At 30.7% G+C, this 23,767-nt stretch overlaps 2 protein-coding genes across 8 annotated transcripts; one reads left to right on the top strand and one right to left on the bottom strand.

Annotated features, from left to right (window-relative positions):
* Positions 1–1,400: 1,400 nt before the first annotated feature.
* On the bottom strand, positions 1,401–4,540 carry LOC124940644 (reticulon-like protein B4). 7 transcript variants are annotated; one of them, XM_047481173.1, is made up of 5 exons: positions 4,228–4,540; positions 3,174–3,228; positions 2,938–3,087; positions 2,269–2,316; positions 1,401–2,014 (listed from the first exon to the last, which is right to left on the bottom strand). In XM_047481173.1, exons 1-5 carry the CDS (start codon positions 4,231–4,233, stop codon positions 1,941–1,943), a joined length of 333 nt encoding a protein of 110 aa, XP_047337129.1. In that variant the 5' UTR covers positions 4,234–4,540; the 3' UTR covers positions 1,401–1,940. The 7 variants fall into 7 exon arrangements, with proteins under 7 accessions (XP_047337129.1, XP_047337130.1, XP_047337131.1 ...); XM_047481174.1 differs by having other exon boundaries at positions 1,401–1,913; XM_047481175.1 differs by having other exon boundaries at positions 1,401–1,910.
* A 753-nt stretch (positions 4,541–5,293) lies between these two features.
* Positions 5,294–5,900, top strand: LOC124940248 (SKP1-like protein 1A). Its single transcript, XM_047480745.1, has 2 exons — positions 5,294–5,627; positions 5,727–5,900. Exons 1-2 carry the CDS (start codon positions 5,331–5,333, stop codon positions 5,898–5,900), a joined length of 471 nt encoding a protein of 156 aa, XP_047336701.1. The 5' UTR covers positions 5,294–5,330.
* Positions 5,901–23,767: the final 17,867 nt, after the last annotated feature.

Raw genomic sequence — 23,767 nt, 5'->3', positions numbered from 1 at the left:
AAATTATTATTATTTTTTTTAAATGGACAAATTAAAATTATATCTAAAATTTAATTTTTATAAAAAATAAATTATAATATTTTAATAGATAAATTAAATAATTTAATTATTAAAAAAATCTTGTTATTTTTATTCTTCTTGCCTACCAATCTTGTCTTGAAGCTATTTGATATAGTTTTTTTGAGATTTTTTTAAATTATATTCAATCTTTTATAAATTATTTCTCATCATATAATATCATTCTAACAATCAAAATCACATCATCTAAAATATTAAATTACAAATACTTTATCTTACATAGATAAAATTTAAAATATTTATTATAATAATTTTACAAACTAAAACACAAATAATTTTAATTTGTGCTTTTAATTTGTGCTTCAAATCATATTTTGAATACGACTACATTTCTCTTTTATATCTCTTTTTTTATGTATAGTTATTTTATTGTGGCTATTCTTAGATATTTTCAGATTCTTTCTTTCAATATTTAACTCAATTAACATAAATAAAAACCTAATCCATACTAATCTAAACTAAATCTCACCACTAACACTAATGTCTCTTTCCCTAAATGTGTGATCTTCTTTCCCTAAATGTGTGATCTTTTTGCATCCAAACAAAAGCCACCTATCATTGAAGACATCATCTCTAGTGATATGATTCTTCATTCATTTTTAAATCGTATTCTGTTGTGACTGTTGTGAGCGTAATTTCAATCTGTCTTTGATTCTTCATCGTTATCATCTGAATGATAATCAATCCTAAAGAGTAAATATCCCAAGATGAAGGATCGGTTGATTTCACCTTGAATTTTTTCTTACAATTTAAATTTTTGATCAGAAAATTTATTAAATAATCAAACTTAAATCATAAATAATTTATATAGTATTTAACCCTCATTTTGTAGGTGCTCTGGTGGACCATATTCATCAGTTGTTACTGTAATTTTTTCTCCATATATATATCTTTTTGAACTTTCAGATATATACCAAGATTGGAAAAAATGCATCCACACATTGAGACAGATTGCCAAAGGTGTTAATCAAGTAAAAAAACAAAAATGAATTATTGGGATCTTAAGACCAGAAATGTGATGTTGGTTACTACTCAGGTAAAAATTTTACCTGAGTAATAACCAACATCACATTTATGGTCTTAAGATCCCCAATAATCCATTTTTGCTTTTTTACTTGATTAACCTTTGGCAATCTGTATCAATGTGTGGATGCATTTTTTTATCGATTTCAACGAGTTAAATCGCGATTTAACTACGATTTTGATTCTAAACGAGTTTATTTGACTCTTGACTTGTTTCTCCTTAGTCGACTCGCAAACTCGGACGAGTTTACGAGTTGACTCGTGATTTTGACAGCTTTTGGTAAAACACACTAATTTAGAACTTTTATTTATGAATGTTAACAAAATCATTGAATGTAAAGATTAATTTAGAATTTTTATTTATGATCATATTGAATGTAAACAGGTTATGAACATCGTAAAATTGATACATTTGGGGAATTCAAAAAGACATGGAGAAAAAATTATAGCAACAACAGAAGGATATAGGCCACCAGAGAATATACATTCTGAGGGTAAAATATTAAATAAATTATTTATAATTTTATAAATTTTCTGACCAAAAGTTGGAAAAATTTTGGGAAAAAATTCAAGGGGAAATCCACAGACCCATTATCATGGGATGTCTACTCCTTAGGAGTAATCATCCTTCAGATGATCAGTCTGAAGAACGAAGGACAGGTTGGAACGACTCCCACAACAGAATACGATTTAGAACTGAAGAACCATATCACAACAGACGGAAGTGGTTTTGATGGTAGGTGGCTCTTATTTGGATGCGATGTCACAACTTCTGAAAAGATAACACAGCTCGGAAAAGAATGCACGAGCTTCTATGCAAACCAGAGCTTCTATGCAAATCAAAGGCCGTCTATCAACAAGGTGCCAGAGAGGCTTTTAGATATGAACCAAGATGTTTGATATGGATTTTGAACTAAAACAGTGAAGAAAAAATAGTATTGGATGCATTTTGACACTGAACATTGAACAGTATTATGAATTTTAGATTTCTGCTTGATTTTGCATGTAAAACTTTGTATGGAAAGTTCTGATTTTGACACTGAACATTGATCCGTTTTATGCATTTTGACAAGAAAAACATTGTATGAAAAGTATAACACATATAAACCACACAACGCTTATAAAAGATCGATCTATTTGAGGACAAAAAAGTTAAGTTATTCAAACCTTGGTGAAGCAACAGATCTGAGGCCGAATAGGTGAATCCGCATTGAACTACAGATTAAAAAAGGTCGAACCTTTAATTCGCAAATACGAAGATAAGAAATAACGGAAATAGTCAGATCAAGCATGGATCTGTAAACAACCAACCAATATATATGATTGCTATATCATTAAAACAAATAAAAAATAAAAAGCTATGAAAAAAAATAAAATTTTTATCAAAATAGTCAGATCTTCAAACTTACTTATAGATCTCATAAAAAAAGCTATGAAAAAAATAATAATAATATATATATATAAGCCCAATAAACTTTTATATTGTAAAATTATTAATAATAATAATAAACAATTGATACTAAAGATTAAAATTACCAAGTTAACTTTAAAATTATTTCATTTATTTATATGCATAAAAATATCAAAACATTTTGTGTTCCTTTAACCCTAATTCAATATTCAACTTTTCTATTTTATTTTTTTATCCTAACATTATACATGTTTCATATTTGAAACCAAGTATTGTTTATAAAATATATATTTATATACATAAAATAATAATAACAATTATTCATTTTAAAACATGTGAGTTTATATTTTGTTTTCACTTAAATAAAATAGAGAAGCCATTTAAAAACACCTAAAAAAAACACTTTATTTATACAATCTTCTTACCTTTACCTATTGAGAAGCCCTTTGGAATCTTACTCAAAACCTTCTCATTAAAAACTCCATATTGCTTCTTAAACGCCTTCTCCCCAAAATCATCCATTTTATCCTCGTATTTCTTGTACACCACAGGTACAGTTTGAAGCAAAACAAACACTACACAACAACAATAATAAGATATGTTAGTATGTTACCAACATGACCTAAATTTTAAAACATGTGAGTTTATATTTTGTTTTCACCTAAATAGAACAATGTCAGCAAATCGACAGATAATACCCACAACCCAGAAATTACCTAGCAACAAAACCAGTCAGATCATATATTCATATGTTAATCCTGTTTACAATCAAATCAAAAGGATGGAATGAATGAAGAATTCAACATACAACAAGCAACTTCTAAGAAGATATAGAATAGACATGTTAATTAAAAAGCTTCACCGACGATGGCCATTATCTCCAACACTAAACTCACTGGCAACAAAATGTGATCAAAGTGGATCAGATTTTGGACACTGACAAGCGAAAAAAAAAAGTGAAAGTCCAATTGTTAATAAGCTATTGGAACAATATTTCTTTTGTTTCTATGAAGATAATGTGGACTAAATTGGTGAAGAAAATGTGCAAGATTCCTAATTTTCTTAATAGTTTGCAAATGATCCTACACTCTTAAATTCAAGGTTCCAATGGATTTTATCCAAACAAATAGTTAATGATATACTAACTTAATGCACAACATTTGCCTTTTTGTGTATATATATTGAATGAAGCTTCCAACTCAGAAGATTTTCAACAACTGTTTTTGAAGAAACTTGTAAATCAAAACATTCTGAAAACTCGAGATTTGTGTGAAAAAGTAGTGTAAGCCCTTTAACTTTTGGAGGTTGTGCAAAGAGAAGGTGGATTGTTGAAGGAGGCAAAAAACTGTGAAGATAGACAGGACTAAAAACTAATGTTTTGAAGGAAATTGTAAATCAAAACATACTGCAAACTTAAGATTTGTGTAAAAAAGAAGTTTAATTAACCCTAATTTGGCTGAAAAAAGAATGGAGCAATCATCTGAATGAATAATGAGAAACAAACTTTCCTTGATCTATTTCTCGTACACCAAATGTCTCTAATATTCAAAAACAATTTCTGTTTTTTCCATGGATTAATTGAGGGGTAAGAGACCTTTAGTTATAGTTTAAGATTCATGTTTGGGTATCAATTCAAAAAATTTGGTTTGGTCAGAAAATAAGGTATTGAATCTGAAAAATGATTGACAAATATTTGAACTAAAGAGCTTACTCACATTCATATGGTTGAAAAAAAAGGCGAAGAACTTGTAGGAACTCGGAGGAGTCTTCCCTGTCGTCCACAGTTTGGTTCGTCGTCATCACCAGCAGCAATGGTCATCGACCGATCTTTGTCTAAGAACAGAGATCAACGTTGCTTTCCCAAACTGCAGGACCAAAACGAACATCATCTGGGTCTTCTCCTTCTTCCAGATCCAGACTAGAATTGCGCCCACCACGACAGTCCATCTAACTGCCTGTGGAAATGCAAGAAGCTTCGCCCGGACGTTTTCCACTTCTCCGTGTCTCGTTTTTGCCGATGTAGCCTCCTCCTCCTCCTCCTCCTCCTCCTTGGTGCGCTTCAAATACAGCCTTCGACTTCCTCCACGCGAAACACGAGGCGAATACACCCGTCAGTCAGCGGATCTTCTGATTCCTTCGTCGTCTAGTTGCAGGCTTGCAATCAAAGCCTTTGACCGTCCTTTTCATTTGTATGTTTGTTTGAATTTTCTATATAAACTAAATACAACCAAACCAAAAATATGTTTAAATAGATAAGTTATCATGTTAAATAAAAACTTATAATTTTTATGCCACTTTAGTTCAAAAACTAAAATGAAATATATGAAAATTAATTCATATTTAAATTAAATTCCATTTGAACGAAATTTAATTCTTATCAAATTTTAGAAACTAAAAATTAATGAAATTTCATGAACTACTTAAAAAAAGAAGTGAAAGTCTTTATGTTAATAAGCTATCGGATCAACATTTCTTTTGTTTCTATAAAGATAATGTGGAGTTATATATTAAATAATAGGTTATCCTTTTGAGGTTTTGGTTGTAAATAATAATAATAATTTATATTTATTTATTCATTTTTTTTTGGTAATAAAATATTAATGTTTCCTTTTTCAATAAAATAAAATAAAATTTAAGACAAAATAAAATAAAATTTAAAACAAAATAAAAATCAGACCAAACCCAAATTTGAAGATATTTTGTAACTTAATGATATATATATATATATATTACATAGGTTTGTTTTTATATATTCGGCTTTCTCATTCTCTCTGTATCATTGTTTTGTAAGAATCATCTATCACCGATTGCCGCAGAAATGTTGAACTTCAAAAAGATTGTGTTGAATAGTTCCGATGATCAAACATTCGAGATGGATGAAATCGTTGCACATCAATCGCAAACTCTGCGGCACATGATCGAAGATAGTTGCGCAGATACTGTCATTCCTGTTCCTAATATCACCGCCAAGATTATGGCCAAGGTTATCGAGTATTGTAATCGACATGCCGCCGAAACACTCAAATCCGAAGAAAAGACTTTTGAAGAAGAACTCAAGAAATTTGATGAAGATTTCGTCCAAGTCGATCAGAGCATTCTCTTTGATCTTATTATGGTTTGATTTTTTATTTTAAAGTTTAATTCTTGTTTTGTTAAATTATTATTTGATAATTCTCTGTTTGTTTAGGGTTTCTGAATGAATTTTGATTTGTAGGCTGCAAATTACTTGGAGATCAAAACCCTACTGGATTTAACTTGTCAGGCTGTGGCAGATATGATTAAGGGAAAGACTCCTGAAGAGATTCGTAGGACTTTTAATATCAAGAATGATTTTACTCCTGAGGAGGAAGAAGAAGTTCGTAAGGAGAATGCTTGGGCTTTTGAGTAATCTTAATAATAGAAATCTTTAGATAAATGATTGTTATTAGTGGTGGTAAATATTATTATACTATGGATCCAAGATATTAAGTTTCTCTAATTTCTTTACATTCTAATGAATTGATGATGAGAGAACTAGGGTTTGGAAAAGGTCTCCTCCTCTGGAATCCATGGTCCGTGTTGTGTGACAGAGAGATGAATGGAGAAAGGGAACGGGTTTCTAAGAAGATATAGAATAGACATGTTAATTAATTTCACTTTTTATAGGCCCAAAATTCATTCATAAAATAATTCATCTTTTAATTCATCTTGGATAGTGCAAGAGCTCGGATTTAAAATGAACAAATTCAAACTAGAAAAACATCTTTCTGGTTCTTGAAGAACAGGGGCGAGGGGATTAATTTTGAGGAAAAAAAATTGGTCTTATTATTAGAAGATCAAATGAATGAAATTGGATATGAATGAAATATAATGAAATAAAAAAAAAAGGGCCCCACTAGGGCCTGATCTAGCCGGGCCAGAAGAATAGAATGAAACCTTTTTTTTTTTTTTGATGCGCATCAAAAGGTGACACCTTTTATTCGTGTATACCGATTGATTTTGTAACCAGTCGACATTATATTCAAACAACACCTGTTGGTCCGCTATTATTCAAATCATATATATATTGCCTGGTTAATGAGGTGTATGAAAAGTCCATATATATTTAACTACATGGGATGAAAGCAATGATTTGTAGGTGATTTTTAAATGTATATGAATGTAAGTGTATGAAAAGTCCATATAGATTTAATTACATGGGATGAAGCAATGATTTGTAGGTGATTTTTATTTGATTTTTTTGTGTAATGTATATGGATGTGTACTCAAAGGTGACATGGATTTTAATAAGAAAATCAATATGAAGAATGCATAATGAGCCCAAGTTAAGTGTGTAAAATGATAGTAGTAAATTGTTTTTTATTTTATTTTATTATTAATCATTTGTTTTTATTAATAAAGCCCAATGGATTTTAAAGTTTCTTTTTTAAATAAAGATATATATATATGGGAATTGGGAACTAACAACATTGCTCACTCCATCTCTTTATTTTTTATTTTTTTCCACAATAATATGAGATAAAATAAATAAATAAAATAAATTGAAAATAATTACTAAATATTAAAATTTATAAGATCACGAAGAAAAGAAAAAATTACATAACTTTTGGCCTCATCAAAACATTTCTGTTAGTAATTTATAAAAATGAGAAAAGAAATTATCTTTAAATTATATATATATATTTGTTGTAATGTAAAAATTACTTTAAAAAATGATAGAGAACACTTCTATCACGAGAATAAAAATAAATAAATAAATAAATAAAATAAAAATGAGTATGACCTTTAAATAGAAAATTAACACTTATTGTATTTGGTTATTTATGAGTATATATAATATATTTTTTTTAACATTCTAAAAACACTTTCATTTCGAGTCTATTATGAATTAAGTTGGTGAAATTACAATAGAACAGTCCATAATAAAAAAAGAAAAAAAGCAAGCATTCATAATAGCACATAAATCCAACTGTTAGACTTAGACACATACATATGCTAGGTAATTATCCTTAAAAAAATGTAATTTTAGAAAATAAAATAAAATCAAATCAAATCAGATTGGATGGCTGACATATATAACAATAATATAAAATCTTTTATAATTTGTCCACATAAAGTATAGCATCATATAATTTATAATACCATGTATGATATAGAATGATGAAAGGTATATGTGTGTAGATTTTAGGAACAAAATAGATCATGTATAGCACTTCATATACATACTAATTTTCAAATAAGACCTAAACATGAAATTGATTCATCATTTTTTCCCTCCTAAGGAACCATCAAAGTGTTAACTCTCATCCTTGCCCATCTACATCTATATCCATTTTATTCTACATTTTCTATAGTTTCTTTGTAACAAGTGCTATCATCTTCATAATTATTATCCATCTCATTGACATTCTCATTTAACATATCAATGCCCAAATCCTTCTCAGTATCTATTTAAGAAAAACATCCAAAGTAACATATATCAAACCAGCAAAGAAACATCTAACTAAACAACATAGTTTTCACAAATATTGTCAAGAAATTAAACATTCAGCTAGGTCAAACACATGACTTAAAAATATTGCAGATATTATGATACCGTGAAGAAAAATTAAATAGTTTTTAACAAACTGACAAATCTTTGCAAAGTTATGGTAAACAAACATAAGAACCGGTATGTGTAATGTGTGCATTATTATTCAAATCACAATAGTGAAAATATATGCTCAAGGAAAAAAAAAGAACTATTCAAGCAATCTAAAATTTTAATATAATCTAGCCAGGATATAGTTTGGTAGTTTATAAATTCTGCAATCAATGATAAAAAACAGACTCAAAATTAATATAGTTCTCATATCTTTTTATAAGAAAGATAGCAATAACACTAAGCTACTCCAAATAATAAAAAGTAAACTTATAGGATATTGTAAACACCCCATTTTTACACCCTAAATATTTAATAAAAAAATTCGGTCAAAATAATACTCATGTTTGCTTATTAAACCGGAAAAACAAAAATAAAGATGCCTTTCGAAAACCGACTCAGAAAAGTTTAAAAATCCATGATTCGAATGACAAGTTGCAAAAGTTTAATGGTGGTTAGGGTTTTATACATTGTAATGGGCTTTCAGCCTTTAGTGGACTTAATAATAGTTGTTTAGTCTTTTTTGTTTTTGATATACTCCTATAAATAGAGACATTGTAACCTAGGGTTACTTGAACCATTATTTCATGGAAAATAAATAGAATGGACGACTCCGCGAGGATTGTTGTCTTTGACTTGAAGAAATTCTCGACTAAAATAAGTTTGAAGAGATTTTTCTTTGAAAAATGGTTATTGCAGAAGTCCAAATTAAAATAAATGAAGAGTTTGAGGCCTATTTTAATTTCAAATTATAAAAATAATTCGAAATTAAAATAGAAAATACCTATTTAAAATAATTAAAGAAGCCAAGGGCCTCTTTGTAACTCCCCAAAGAGTTTGGGAAATCAAACATAACAAAAATCCTCCCGTCTCCGGCGACTCCTCCGGCTAGGCGATTTCCGGCGATCGCGACCGAACCCCGATCGGAGACAACAACGCAAGGGTCTTCATCGCGATTCACCGAGGCTTCGCCGTCCCTCCCCGCTGCACCTCATCGCTCCAGTTCGGATGAACTTCACTGTCACAAGAACAGCACATATCCGATTTCGCAAATGCAGGGCGGACAGATCTATCTTTGGCTCTTCTCCTTCTTCCAGGTTGTGATTATCCTTGCTGCATAACTGATCGGAGCTCGCCTGCGCCTTTGAATCGCGCTCAATCTTATGCAGCTGGATGATCCACTTACAGAACAAACAAGGATTGCAGAGACAGCATTTCACCTTTTCGGTGAATACCGATTTCGCAATCACAGACAAACAGATCCAGATCTTTGATTTAAGGACAAAGCAAAACCTATCCTAATCCAGTCCTAAAGCTAACCTAAACTAACAACTATCAATCTAGGAATCTAAACAACCACAGCAATCAAACACAGCAAGGGAAACAAACAAACTCAAAATAACAGACAGCAACTGTAAACAGATTTCAATCATCAATCAAACGGCATCGGTATACAAAACCGATGCCTTAATCATCACATTGAAGAAGAACATACCTGAACAGCAAAGCAAGGCAAAACAGAGAGAATAAATCTCGAATGAATCCGAAGTACAGATGATTTTTCCGGCCTTTTCTTGTTTCTTAGCAATTCGTCTTTGTTGATGTTGTTTCTCCTTCCTAGGCGTGCTTCAAATACATCTTTCCTTCATCCACGCAAGAACTGGTGCTCGAATCTTCCTGCTGCAGTCTTTCGTCGTCAAACAGAGCAGCTTTTCCTTTTCCTTTGTTGACTGTCCTTTGTCTTTCGTCAATCGAATGGAACAGAGCTGGAATCTCAAACAACCACTGGAATTATTGAAGGAAGAGAGAGAGAGAATGAGAGATGAAAGGGTATCTTTCCCACGAAAAAACTCTCTCCTCTTTAAATCCCTTTTTCCTCCTCGTGTTCCATGAGGCATACCTTTTGCATTTTATTGGAAGATTAGTTTGGTTGGGGGGTTTTAAATGGCATGTTACGTTTATGTTTCGTTTAATACGTCGTTCAATAATTTTTCTTCCTGCAATAAACAAAACCAAACACACATTAATTTTAGTATATAAAATTTATTTTATATCATGATTTTATTTATTACTTTTATTTTATTTTTGTAGACTTAAATTTAATTATAAATTTATTGGGCAAAATAGTTGTGTTCATGGTTAAAATATATTTTATTTCTTTTAAAAAATATTATTTTATTATTATATATTAATATTTTTTATAAAAAAAATTATATTTTCTAAATATCATTATCACCTTATTGAAAAACCTACAATTGCATAATTATTTTTAGTGAATGACAATTTTTTTTATAAAATAATTTAAAAGTTTCCTTTGAGAATTTTAATGTTAAACTGTTATATTATTTATAAAATAAAATCCATTAATTAATGAATTTAAATTAATTGTTTATTATTATTATTATTATTTTGTAATTTAAAAGTTTATGAAGCTCGTAATTAATTAGTTGAAGAATAAATTAAAAAAAAAAAACTAAAATTGAATACATTAGAGGCCCTAGGTTGACGGGCAGTGTATATCCATCATTCTTCTTCGAGGATCAAATTTGTTGTTTCAAATAATATGATACATCTTCATAAAAATTAATTATTTTAAAAAATAAGTCAAAAGTAATGAGAAAAAAATTCACATATTTTATAAAGATGGTACATAATAAACATATCATTTAAAAAAACAAATTTAACCCTAAATTGGCTATTTACATGAAAGATGTATTTACATGAAAGATGTCGTTGTTGGTCTTTTTATTTATAGGACGTTAAATTTTTGACATGTTATTATCATACATAGGTTTTGTCTTTAAGTTATAGGTGAAGTCTAACAAATTATTCTCTTAATGCTCAATCATCTACGCGAGGATCCTGGTTGCACAAAGATGATGACTTAACTCAAAATTCTATCGACATTTCCCAACCAATATTCTCGTCACTTATGTTCCAACCAATTTCTCATCTAGTTTGATGGATCTGAAGATAGATATGTCCAAATTCATCACAGCAAGTGGATGAATTGGATTGAATACTGAGAGATCTCAAGATGGAAGAAAATGATAGAAGTTAGTGATGACATTGAATCTGTACGGAAGGAAGAACGATGAGCAAGATATCGAAATTTCACCGTAGAGAAGGAAACCTGTAAAAAAAAGAAAACATATGTGTCACGTATTATGACATATGAAAATGTTTAACATTGTTAAAAATTTTATTCCATTTGAATAAATACGACATAATTTACATAATTTACAAGTTTATGGATATAAATAACATATTTGTAAATATTTGTAAGTGGCAGATAAAATTATGAAATTGGCTCAACTTTGTGAATAAGTATAGGATTTTTTCTCAAACTAATTTAACTTTTCTAATTAGTTTCTTTTTTTCTCTTTTTATCGTGTATATAAATAATTTCTTTTTATTTATTAATTTTACATAAATATTTTTTTTCTCACTAATTATATCAAATATTTTGTCAATAATTTTTATATTTATATATAATATTACTATTTTTTTATGTATTTATTTATTTATATATATAATAATATTAAATAATATATAAAAAATCACTCTGTTATAAAGTCATTGTTGAATTGATGGATAAATATTAAATTAGATAATTGGTTATTGGTACTAGTTAATATGTTCTATTTTTGTCTTCACCTATTCAAAAAACAACATTTATTTTATTAATATGTTAAATAGATCTATATAGTAAGAAAAATTAAAAGGATGTGTATCTCACAATTAATTTATTTGGTTAAATTTGTATTCATAGTTTGTGAAATTTTGCTTTTAAGGACAATTTCTAACACATTTACACATGGATAACCATTATGGGCAACAAAAGTTTTTTTAAAAATTTCAAAATGAAAAGTTTCAGTTGATAGGTCATATAGATATTGCTACAAAGCCGAAATAATTACAAAGAGATTCAATCAATATTAGAGAATCAGACAATTAAAACATTTTAGTGTATAAAATTAAATCTAAATTTCATAAAACTGAATAAAGATATGCCCAAAATGACTTGAATCTCATTTTAGTTTATAAAAGAAAATGCTGACCTAAAATAGAGATCTAAATATAAATTAAACAATATCAAGTTAATTATATTCTCTTGATAATTATATTCTCTTGATATAAAGAATAAAGTTAGAGATTCAATAATATAACTATATAGAGTTGTAAACATAAATGAATCTACATCAACAACAAAGAAAGATCTAATCTAGAATGTAAAAATGTATTCAAGATAATTACCGTCGTTGTGGCGTTAGAACGTATCGCTCCATCTGCAAATCAAATCGTAGTTTTTCGTTTTGAAAAGGACTTCAAGTGGATATCATCTTATTTAGCAGCCATTGTTGCTTCTCTCTCAACTCGGATAATAGCAATCTTCATCTACAAAAACGAATCACTTGAACATGTACAACTCCATCTAGAAAATCACATTTTTTTTTTTATTTCGATATGGACTTCAGCTGCCATCATCATCTATATGTTGCCTTGTTTGATCGTCAATGTTTTGGTACTGTTAGCTTTCACAGTTGTTTCTTCCGAAACCACTAATACACTATCTGTAACTAAGAATAAACTAATCAAAAGTTTAAATTTATAATGAAATGTAAATAGACTACGTAGATCCATCATACTTGTATCACTATGGACAACGCGTGAGTGCAAAACTGAAGAGTTTATCACTATGAACAACGTGGCGTGATGAGCACCTCCAAATAATTAGATTTTATTTAATTGAATCGGGAATAATTTGAATTTAACAAAACTACTTTATAAACAAAATGAAGAGAAATATCAAATAAAGATAATTTGATCTATCTATTCCTTTAATTTCTTCATGGCTATATTGTTTAGGAGAAATTCAAACCTATGGTTTCATATATAAAATGTGAACACTTTGATTGTTTTATCACTTATTATTGTTAATTTTAATTTAAAATTTTGTATATATATATATTTTTGATAAGTTTTTGACTTTTTATTTTAAATGGGTGGTTATATATATATATATAAGATTTGATAAAATATTATAAAGATTAGTGAATTTTATTTATTTTTTTAAATAAAAATATATTTTTATAGTTAAGAAATATAAATCTAGAACTGATTATAAACCTCTGAATGAATCTATAGATCTTAGGATGAATAATATCTTTGAGTATAATACATTTTATTTAATATCTATTAAATACAAGTAAAAATTCTAAATTAAATCATTATCAACTATATATATAGTTATAATTATATAATATATTACTAACCAAAATTGTAAAATCATATATACTAACAATGTTAACTAAACTACATATTAGTTACAATCTAATCATATATTATTACAATTAACGAAGAAATCAGTAAAGCTATTGAAACTATATTACTAACTAACTAAAAGATGAAACTAGAATACTAGATTATGTATACTAACTAAACTAGATAATATTATTATTAAAAAGTTCAATCTGCTTAATGATGTGACAATGCATAGCTGTTTTTTCACTATGCTCGATGTACTTTTCAGAGAGAAAAATATGAACGGTCACATAGGGCAGACGAAAGGACATATCCCCAATATTTAGTTATTGAGATAAAATTAGATTTATTGACATTCATATCACCATTAACCTTAAATTTCATCTTCACCCTAATTCAATATTCAACATGTTTATTTATTAATTTTATTTGAAATCTTCTTTATCCTAACATTACAAACCAAGTATTCTTCGTCAATATTAATAATTCATTTCTAATTAATACGATTACTAAGCTTTTTTTTTTATATATATATTTTACAAGTTCAAACTTCCACGTAAAATAAAACAAAAAATATTAATAATATATTAAGTAAGCACAATGACTTTCTATAGTTTACATTGACCTAAAAAAATAAATGCATTATTACACTACCCTGAAATGATCTTTCCACTTCTCTCAAGTAAATGAATTTTCTTAGTTTTCATATAATACAGCTTAATAAATATTCCATTTAAAGTTTTTTTTTATATTTATTTAAAAAGAAAAGCAAGGTCTGGATTAAATTATTTGGTGTTTGTGTTGAAGTGGTAGATGATGATATAAAGGGTGGAGTAAGGAAGTTTCAATAATTAATTAATCTTGAATCGAATAATAAATGAAAGGTTTGTTTCATTTATCGAAGAGAAAATAATTCAAGAAGTCAATTAAAGGGGGTTGATAACGGCACATTACTGTCTTTCTGAAAATTTAAGATGAAAATTGTTTTTGCAATAACACATGACTCAATATCTTAGTTTTTTTTAATGCTCTTTAAACTAACTTAAAAGTTTAACATATTTTGGTGAACTATTTTATTTTTCTTCCAAATTCAGTGTATTAGTTTTTCTAATTTGAAAGACATTGTATTTTAAGTATTTTTATAAAATAAAAAATAAGTGTTTATAAAAGTTATACGAATTATAGATATCTTTATCAATCAAATGTTTCAAGCAATCTTCCTTACTCCGTGAAATTGTTATGATTAAATCATTTATTTAGTTATATATTTCTTAACTATTTATTTTATACTCACTTAGATAGACTCGCGCTTCAATCTACTGTATATTTTTTCAAATTTTCGCATTCCGGCTAAACGGGGAAGAGCAAACCGTGAGCTTGTCCCGGAGTTGGTTTGAGATTTTTTTTATTATTAATTTATTTAAAAATTATAAATTTTATAATATCTTATTGAATTGTTGATTTAAACAAAATAATGTTCTGAGTATATTTTTAATTATTTATATATTAATAAATTTATTAACATTTGTTTGTTTAACTTGTTCTAAACTTGGAGTGTTTTGAAATAAATTAGGACCTGTTCGTTTCAGATTATTTAAATAACCTAAAGGGAGAAAATAATGATTATGAGTGATGATTTCAGATTATTTAAATAACCTAGAGGGAGAAAATAATGATTATGAGTGATGATTTTGAAAAAATGATGATGTTTTTTTTTTATAAAGAGACGTAAAAGCTATTCATATATATAAATAAAATAAATAATAATAATTTAAAATAAATGGTATTTTAATATTTTTGTTAATGATTTGATTGATAAAAAAAGAAATAATTTGATAATTAATTTTGTTGAATTATTTAAAAATTTTGAATAAAAACCTAACCTAAGTCATAATTTTAAATTAATACTAAAGACCTATTTTAAAAAATGTAGAGTATTAAATATTTTATAATTTAAAAGTTTATTGGGCTGAAACCCGGCCTGCAAAGGTAAGGAACGCATATGAGTTTATTTGAGCTTTTACGCCTTCTCTCTCTTTAAATAAGTTTCTTCCTCCGCCCTTTCTTCTTCTTCTTCTTGCTTATATCTCTCATTATAGGCAAAAAAACAAACAAGGTGTTCTATTCCCTTTGTCCATTTGCACTCCCTTCTATAACTAGGTAACAACAGTAGGTTATGGATGTCTTCGCAAAACGGTTCTTTCCCGACCATTCAACGCCAGGACTGCCACTGCAGGTTGATGAGCATATGTCGCTGTACACGTATTTCAACTCTCGTCTGAAAGTGTCGGATGATATCTTTATCTGCTCCAAACCTCTCAAATGCTTCCAACCTATGACGATGTTAGGACTCATGGAAATCAGATTGTGCAGTTCGGCGTCCTCGTTTGACGGTCTGCCGCGTGAGTTCTTAACTCCTAATCAGGACTCTATCAATTTAGAGTCTGTTCGTCACCATCTTTGGGATGTGTGCGGAATGCAGCAGACGCATATCCTGAGAACACAGATGGGCTGGAACTGGCGTGACAACCATGTGTCGCTCCTGTACAACATGTTACGCTACATAATGTTGGCGGATGTGGCGGAGAAGCACAATGGGCTCGATGCCCAATTCGAGATCTATGATGATGGACGTGCGAGGGTTGACCGCAACCAGTTTTGGACTGAACAGTACCCTGAGAACAGCAACTGGCTGCCGAGTGGCCAGGCGGTCGTGCTTATGGTAACTACCCTGAGTATCAAAGGCTCCAGGGGCATCCAGATCAGCATTATGCTGCAGTCGATCTCCGTGGTCTTGATGAGGCAGGGGCCCGCTTCGTGCTGCTGATGCTGGGATCATGGAAGCGTCGCAGTCGGCTCCGGCTAGACGCGGCTTGTCCAAAGCTCATAGATTATGTCTACTACAGGTCTAGTAAGGAGATCGGAAACTTGAAGAACTGGATGGAAGAAGAAGGCAGCCGCTAACGTTAGCGAGGTGGCACCGCCGGCTAGGCTAACAGCAGATGAAGCCTGGGATGCGCTCCGCGGGTATGTCGCCAATAATCGCATTTTTCACCCCTTCTCAGTGACTTTGTATATGCTGTCTGCCACGATGTTCCAATTTCTTCCATGTACGGCCGAAGGTCAGGCGTGGTTGAAGGTAGGACATGTGGCTTGTATGCCTACTTTCTTCTCCATCAGAGGCAGGTATGAGGCGTTTAACGCAGGTATTGATGACGCTAACATTAGTCATCGGGCTCTCAGCGAGTGGGACTATCTTAATAATGGCATGATCGAAATTCGAAAAGGTCACGCTTATGGCTATTTGTTTTTCCCAGGCTTACTATACTGGTCTGGGTGTTCGCAGTACGCGCCTAGGGCTGGAGGAAGACCCTAAATACTTGTTTAGCTCGTCAGCTGCATTCAACGCCAATAAGGTGTCGGCCGCTGCGGCGGAAGCTGTGCGCGGCACGGTGCCTCTTCCCTGCATGAATGCCGTATACCTTGAGATTGATCTTAACGTGGATAGGGTTGACATGTCTAGAACTGTTAGCCTGTTGAACCGGTCTCGTGCAGGGTTAGACGACGACTATGATTTGGTAGAATCGCCCCCGGTGAACCGATGAGTATTAGGGTGCCAAATCTCCCACTAGCCGGATACCCCACCTTGTTGGTCCCGCTTAACCCTTTCGAGTATACAACTCCATTGAGCCTTGCTGGCCGGATTAGTGCAACAGATTTACAAATAGGGCGGAGGGGGACGGTAATCAGGCCTAGAGACATGTGGCACATAGCAAGTCTGATTAAGATGTGTGGTTATGATATTGATTATGAGCCGTGGGCTCGTAAACAACATGGCCATGGTAAGTTCCAGGCCCGGGCCCCTGAAGCAGTCCATTTTTCTTGGCCTGTGATGGTTTCGCCCGATGACACAGAGCTAGGCGGATCATTTCTTAATATGTCTGAAGCTAAGACGCCAGCCATACCACTGCCGCACATCTGCAGTAGGTTCTTTTCAGGGCATGTGATCGATTACGAGGTCCGCATTATGGAGCGGGGAGGAGGATCAAGTGAAAAAACTGGAGATCTTAACCTTGTGAAAGACTTTTGATAAGAGTTGGCTAAAAATGGAATGTGATTAAAAGTAGAATTTTGAATTTAGTGATGGTGTGTAGAACTTCTTTGCTAATCAATAACCTTCTATTAAAAAATATATTAAATCGAATTTGATGTATTTTAATTTTGAATATTCTTTGTCTAGTAAGTTACTCACTCGAATTGAATTGAAAATATTAGAACTCGATCGAATATTTAAATTTATATTTGAATTCGGCTCGATTACGACTCGAACTCAAATTAAATTTTTCAAATTAAATTTTATTAGTTAAAATTATATTTTATCACTAAACAAATATAATATAATATATATTTCACAAATTGCATATTTATAATCACAATATTATTTAAGAATAAAAATATAAATATTATCACAAAATTTAAAGATAATTATTAAATCACAAAAATCTCAATTTAAAAATTATAATCGAAATTAATATTTAGAAGATGTCATCACAAATATTACACGTCTGGTAGGTAATATGAGTTATTGGTTATATAATAATCTTTAAATTCTAAAATATTCTAAAAGTAATAAACAAAATTCTCCGTTAATACTATAATCCAAATAATAGATAATTCAATGTCTTTTAACTGTGAAATAATCTAAAGATCGACGAAGGAAAAGAAAGGGAAGATTTAACCAAATAATGTAAAAGATGGAGAAAAGAAAAGGAAGATTTAACCATTTAGAAGGAGAAAATAATTTGACCATTTAGAAATAGAAGGAGAAAATGATTTGACCATTTAGAAATAGAAGGAGAAGAGAAAGATAGAAATGATTGACTGTTTGGGAATGAAATGTTTGGAATGGAAAGAGAAGATAAAAATTAGTTTGATTGTTTGGGAATTAAAGAAGGGAGTGAAATTGAAGGTTTAAAAATGAAAGTCTTTGATTTTTTTTATATATATATATAATATAATATAATATATTATATATGAACTAAATAATGTACCTATTTTATTAGGAAATTTGACGAAATCACCTCAGTCTTAAATGTGCTGGTTAATTGCATTGGTAACCACTTAATTTTTTTTTTTTTTATGAAATTACCTTCGGTTAGTAATGTGTGAAGGGAGGATCGTCACACTAAAGAACCCTAATTTTTTTTTATATAAATTCCCAGTTTCTTTTCATTTCGTTATTTTCCTTTATCTTTTTGTTATTTTACTCATCTTCCCAACAGCAACCTCTTGAATTAGTTTAAAAACACATATTACTCATCTCATGATCTAATTCAACGATTATAAAAAAAACATTATATTGAAATATTGTCATACCATCACTGAATCAAGTTGTCACAAAAATAAAATAACTCAAACCATGATTGACAACTAAATCATAAAGAATAAATAATTGAACCTAACATGAACAAAGTTCAAATTTACAAAAAGTTTCAACTAATAGTTAAATAAAAATAAAATAAGTATTTAAGCATCTTAAAATTCTCTTTTTGGTCTAATGTGTAGAGTTGAATTCAATGAACAAATGTTGTCTAAAAAGACAATTTCTCAATAAATGAACTGAGAAAAAATCTCTTAAGTCAGATGAAACTAAACTTTAGGACTTGAAAATTTGTAAGGTTATTTGTTGGATCAACGCCAAAGAATTCAAAGACCTACTGAGAAGAAAAAATTGTATTATGATACCAAAACAAAATAGCTAAGACCGTTTATGTTGGGGAAAATAATATATTTATAATTTATCCCATGACAAAAAAGATAAATCATCCAATTACTCAAACTAGAAATAGAATATCACACCAATATCATTTTGTTGAAACCTTAAGGTTATACTAAGCATAATAATACCGTATTTGGTTCTAAACTTTGCAATGAATCATATTATTCAAGATGTAAGTTCTTTCTTTTTCTCTAATAAATAAAAATAAAAAAAACATGTATATTCCACCTAATTAAATGTACACGAGGTTATTAAAGTCTATATATTTGTCAAAATTCTAAAAAAATAGTTAAGCCAAACTTGTCTTTACCACGAATTTTTTTCCTTAGTTAAAAATGAATAACATCATGTTGCAATTATAAATTTATTGACTGTTGTAAATGAAAAAATATTTCTTTAAATATTTCAAACATGAAGATCAAATTCTTATATCATTACAAGGTTAATTTTATAATCACACTACTTGGAGTAGTAAAAAAAGATAAGGTTAAAACATAAAGTAAAAACAAACCTCTAAAATTGAAATAAAATATAGTAAAAATATCCACAAGGTATGATAGAATATTAAAAGCCATCAAAATTTAGTATCCATGATCGATCGTCCCTAATAGATTCTAGCAAGATGAGGCATTCAACAAAGTATCATAATTTGAATACTAAACAATTTTTCTTTAAAGAACGACAAAATCATTAACATTTTAAAAAAAAGAAAAATTAGTTTGTTTTAAATTAGTGTGATTTAGCAATAAAAATAATTAAGTTTAACATATAAAATACTTAAATTTGGAAGCATTATAAAAACAAACAAGAGTTTTATGCGATACACACGAATAAAAATATAAACAAAATAAATTTAATAAAATAAAATTATAATAATTTGTATTTAAATGTTTAAAATCCTTAATAAATCACGAATAATATATTAAAATAAAAAATAAAACACTCACATTCCACATTTTATTCATTTCGGTAAAACAACTCATTTTTTCACATATCTCATTACATATTTTTTTTCCCAATGAACCTCTCATTTCGTGACCTTACACTTTCACTTTGGTCAAATAAAAAATCTCAAACATTACCAATTTCTTTTTACCATCACTTTAGTCCATCAATGCTCAATCGACCTCTCATCTCGTGACCTTAAAACACTTAGACTGACCAATCATCTCATTCCACATTTATCTATCAATTCAAATCGAATCTCTCATCTCGTGATCTTAACTTTCATTTTGGTCGAACAACTAATCTTCTCGCATATTTTAACCACCAATATCAATTTCATTTCCAATCGACCTTTATCTTTACGTTACTTTCACGTCGACTAATAAAAAAACATCTTATTTCATATTTATCCACCAATCACAATCAACATTTATTCTCTCGAATACATTACTTTCACTTCATTAACAACTCATATTCTCACATATTTTATAATATACAACCCATCATTCTTATCCTCACTTCGGATAACCATACATCTCATTCCACATTTATTCACTCCAATTGACCTCTGATTTTGCAACCTTACTTTCACTTTGATTAATTAATCATTTCATTCTACATTTTCCCACCAATTCACAATCGACATCTCATCACGAGACATTGCTTTCACTTCGTCACACAACTCATATCCTAACATATTTTACAATATACAACTCGATCATCTTTATCCTGAATTCGACTTACCATCCATCATATTCCACATTTATCCACTCCAATAATTGACCTCTCATATTTGACTTTACACTTTCACTTCGGTCAAATCAACCATCTCCAACATCATCAACCTCTTTTACTCTTTACTTTGGTCACCAATCCCCAACTGATCTCATATTTCGTGACCCATCTCCTCACATATTTTACAATATACAACATGACTTGTTATCCTTACTTCGGATAACTAACCATCTCATTACACATTTATCTACACTCTAATCAACCTCTCATATTGTGTGATCTTACACAATTTCATTTTGATCAAATCAACCATCTCCAACGTTATGAATCTCTTTTATCCTCACTTTGACCCATCAATCCCCCAATCGACCTCTCATATCGTTACCTTACTTACTTTGATTAACCAAACTATCTCAATCCACATTTTATCCCACTAATCTCAGTCAACCTCTCATCTTGAGACTTTACTTTCATTTCGGTCAAACAATCAATCTTCTCACATATTTTACAATAAATAGTCCAACTTACGTATCCTCACTTTGACTGACCAACCCATCTCATTTCACATTTATCCACCCTAATCGGACATCTCATACCGTGACCTTAAACTTTCACTTTGGCACACCAATACCCAATCGAACTCTCATCATGTGACATTCTCACTTCGACTAATCAATCATCTCATTCCATATTTTTATCCACCTCAATTGACCCAGTCGACCTCTCATCGTGTGGCATATTTACTTTGACTAACCAACCATCTCATTTCATATTTTTATCCACATTAACTGACCTCTAATCTTATAACCATACTGTAGACACCCCATTTTTACACCCTAGATACCTAATAAAAAACCCGGCCCGAAATAATACTCATGTTTGTTTATTGAACCGGGAAAACAAAAATAGAATCACATCTTGGAAAACCGACCCGGTAAAGCTTAAAAGATAACGATCTAAAGGTCGAATTTTATAACGACTCTGTTTTCCCAACCCGTGACATGTTCATGTTGTACGTTTTGAAAAATCTTGAATTTTGAGTATAATGTTATTGTTTGCAAATTTGTGCAGAAAATGCTCAAAAAGAAGAAAAAACTACCGATTCAAATCCTGGGAGCTAGCTGAAGCTATGTTGCACTTCTAAAAATCATATCTTTTACACCAATGATCCATCTTCAGTGTATGAGCTACCGTTGGAAATCCCTTTGAATTATCTTTCCAACGACACCAAATACTTCTCCCAGTTCTCCCTGAAGCTCAGTCCAAGTTGCCCGCAACGAAGGTGATGCGTGAATTGACACGTTTTTGTGAGGCTAGTCTCCTGACCAACACGGACCATTTCGTAAGCAAAGGAGAACATGGGGATGTAGGCAAGAGTCTTGCCTTTCCAATGGTACCAACCTCATTGTGGGGAAAGCTCAGTGCACAAAGTTATGGGCTATTAAAGTTATGAAAGTGAAAACTGCGGGATTGAAAAGATTGAAATGGAGGGGTGACTTTAAAATATCATAACTTTGGATAGGAAGGTCCGTTTGGGTTCATTCAAAAAGGAGATTCATGTTCGTGGTGTTAAGAACTGACCATAAAATTTTTACAATTTTCTGAGCAAAAACGCGACCGGAGTGATTCGTTTAGTGTGAAGGTGCAAAGAAAGAAAAATGGAAAAGGAGAAAAACGAAAAAAAAGGGAAAATATATATTTTTTCTTTTCTTCCAAGCGTGCCCTTCAACTTTTGAGCTAATTACAAATGAACCCCTGTAATAAAATTAAAAAAGAGGGGAAGATGAGTTTAGAGGGCAGTTTTTTGGAGGGATAGAGTTTTAGAGAAAGAGAGCAGTTTTTTTCAGTTCTTGGAGCTAGAAGAGCGGTTACAAAAATCCTAGAGAGTTTTTTGGAGATTGTTTCCATTGTTGAAGAAGGAGGAGTAATCCGAGCTCATTGCCTTGGACGATTGAATCGACGAACACGCGAAGAACGGCAGAAACTTTGGCTGAAGCTTCTTCGAATCCGGCTGATTCATTTTGTTTCATCTCCTTTTGCTAATCAGGTAAACATTCAAACTGAATGATGTTATTGAAAGGTTGATTGGAGGCATCGGTTATGAACACCGATGCCGCTTGATGATTAGAAATGTAATTGCAGTTTGTTTCATTTAAATTTGAATTATGTTTCCTTTGCTGCTGTAGTTATTTCCAATTGATTGAATGCTTGATTGATATTTGTTAGAGTTTGGCTGATAGATCTTTGATTAGGAGTAGTTAGTTTGATTAGGAGTAGTTAGGATCGAGGATAGGATTAGAAACCAGTCCTTCTCTCAATCTCTCTTCTCTTCTCTATCCTCTTCTCTCTCCTCTAAACCTGATGAATATACGACTTATGCTCTCACGTTCTGATCAGTAGAGCCATCACTCATATTAAGATGCCTGGATTAGGAATTGATGAATGTACTCAACCTTTTGGCACATGCTTTTGGAAGAAATGTTGGTGATGAGAATGTTGGCTATCGGGTAAGGTGTTGATGAGCAGAAATTAGAGTTTTAAGTTCTGCAAAGATGGAGAAGATTTCTGGTGGAATTGAACAAGAGAAAACAACAATTTGTGGAGAAGACGATGAATATTCAATATCACAGAAAGCATCGCAGACTTTGTGGGCTACTGGAAAGCTTTCTGGACCAATTCCTGATGGTTTCCATTCAGTCCTTCCTGAAAGAAGACTTCGGCAGCATGATACTAGCATTCCTTCACTGGATGGAAATTTTTCTCTTGATTCGGAAGATATTATAGCAGATATCATTCTAGTGGATGCAGAAAAGGACAAGAAGCTTTCTATGCTGAAACAACTAGCTGTAACTTTAGTAAAGGGAGCTGAAATCATTATCAAGGCGGAACTACAGGCGGAGAAGCAGCAACG

This window comes from Impatiens glandulifera, chromosome 5 (genome assembly GCF_907164915.1).
Source record: "Impatiens glandulifera chromosome 5, dImpGla2.1, whole genome shotgun sequence".
NCBI lineage: Eukaryota > Viridiplantae > Streptophyta > Magnoliopsida > Ericales > Balsaminaceae > Impatiens > Impatiens glandulifera.
The sequence above is the reverse complement of the archived record's forward strand: the minus strand, read 5'-3'. Positions and strand labels throughout refer to the sequence as shown.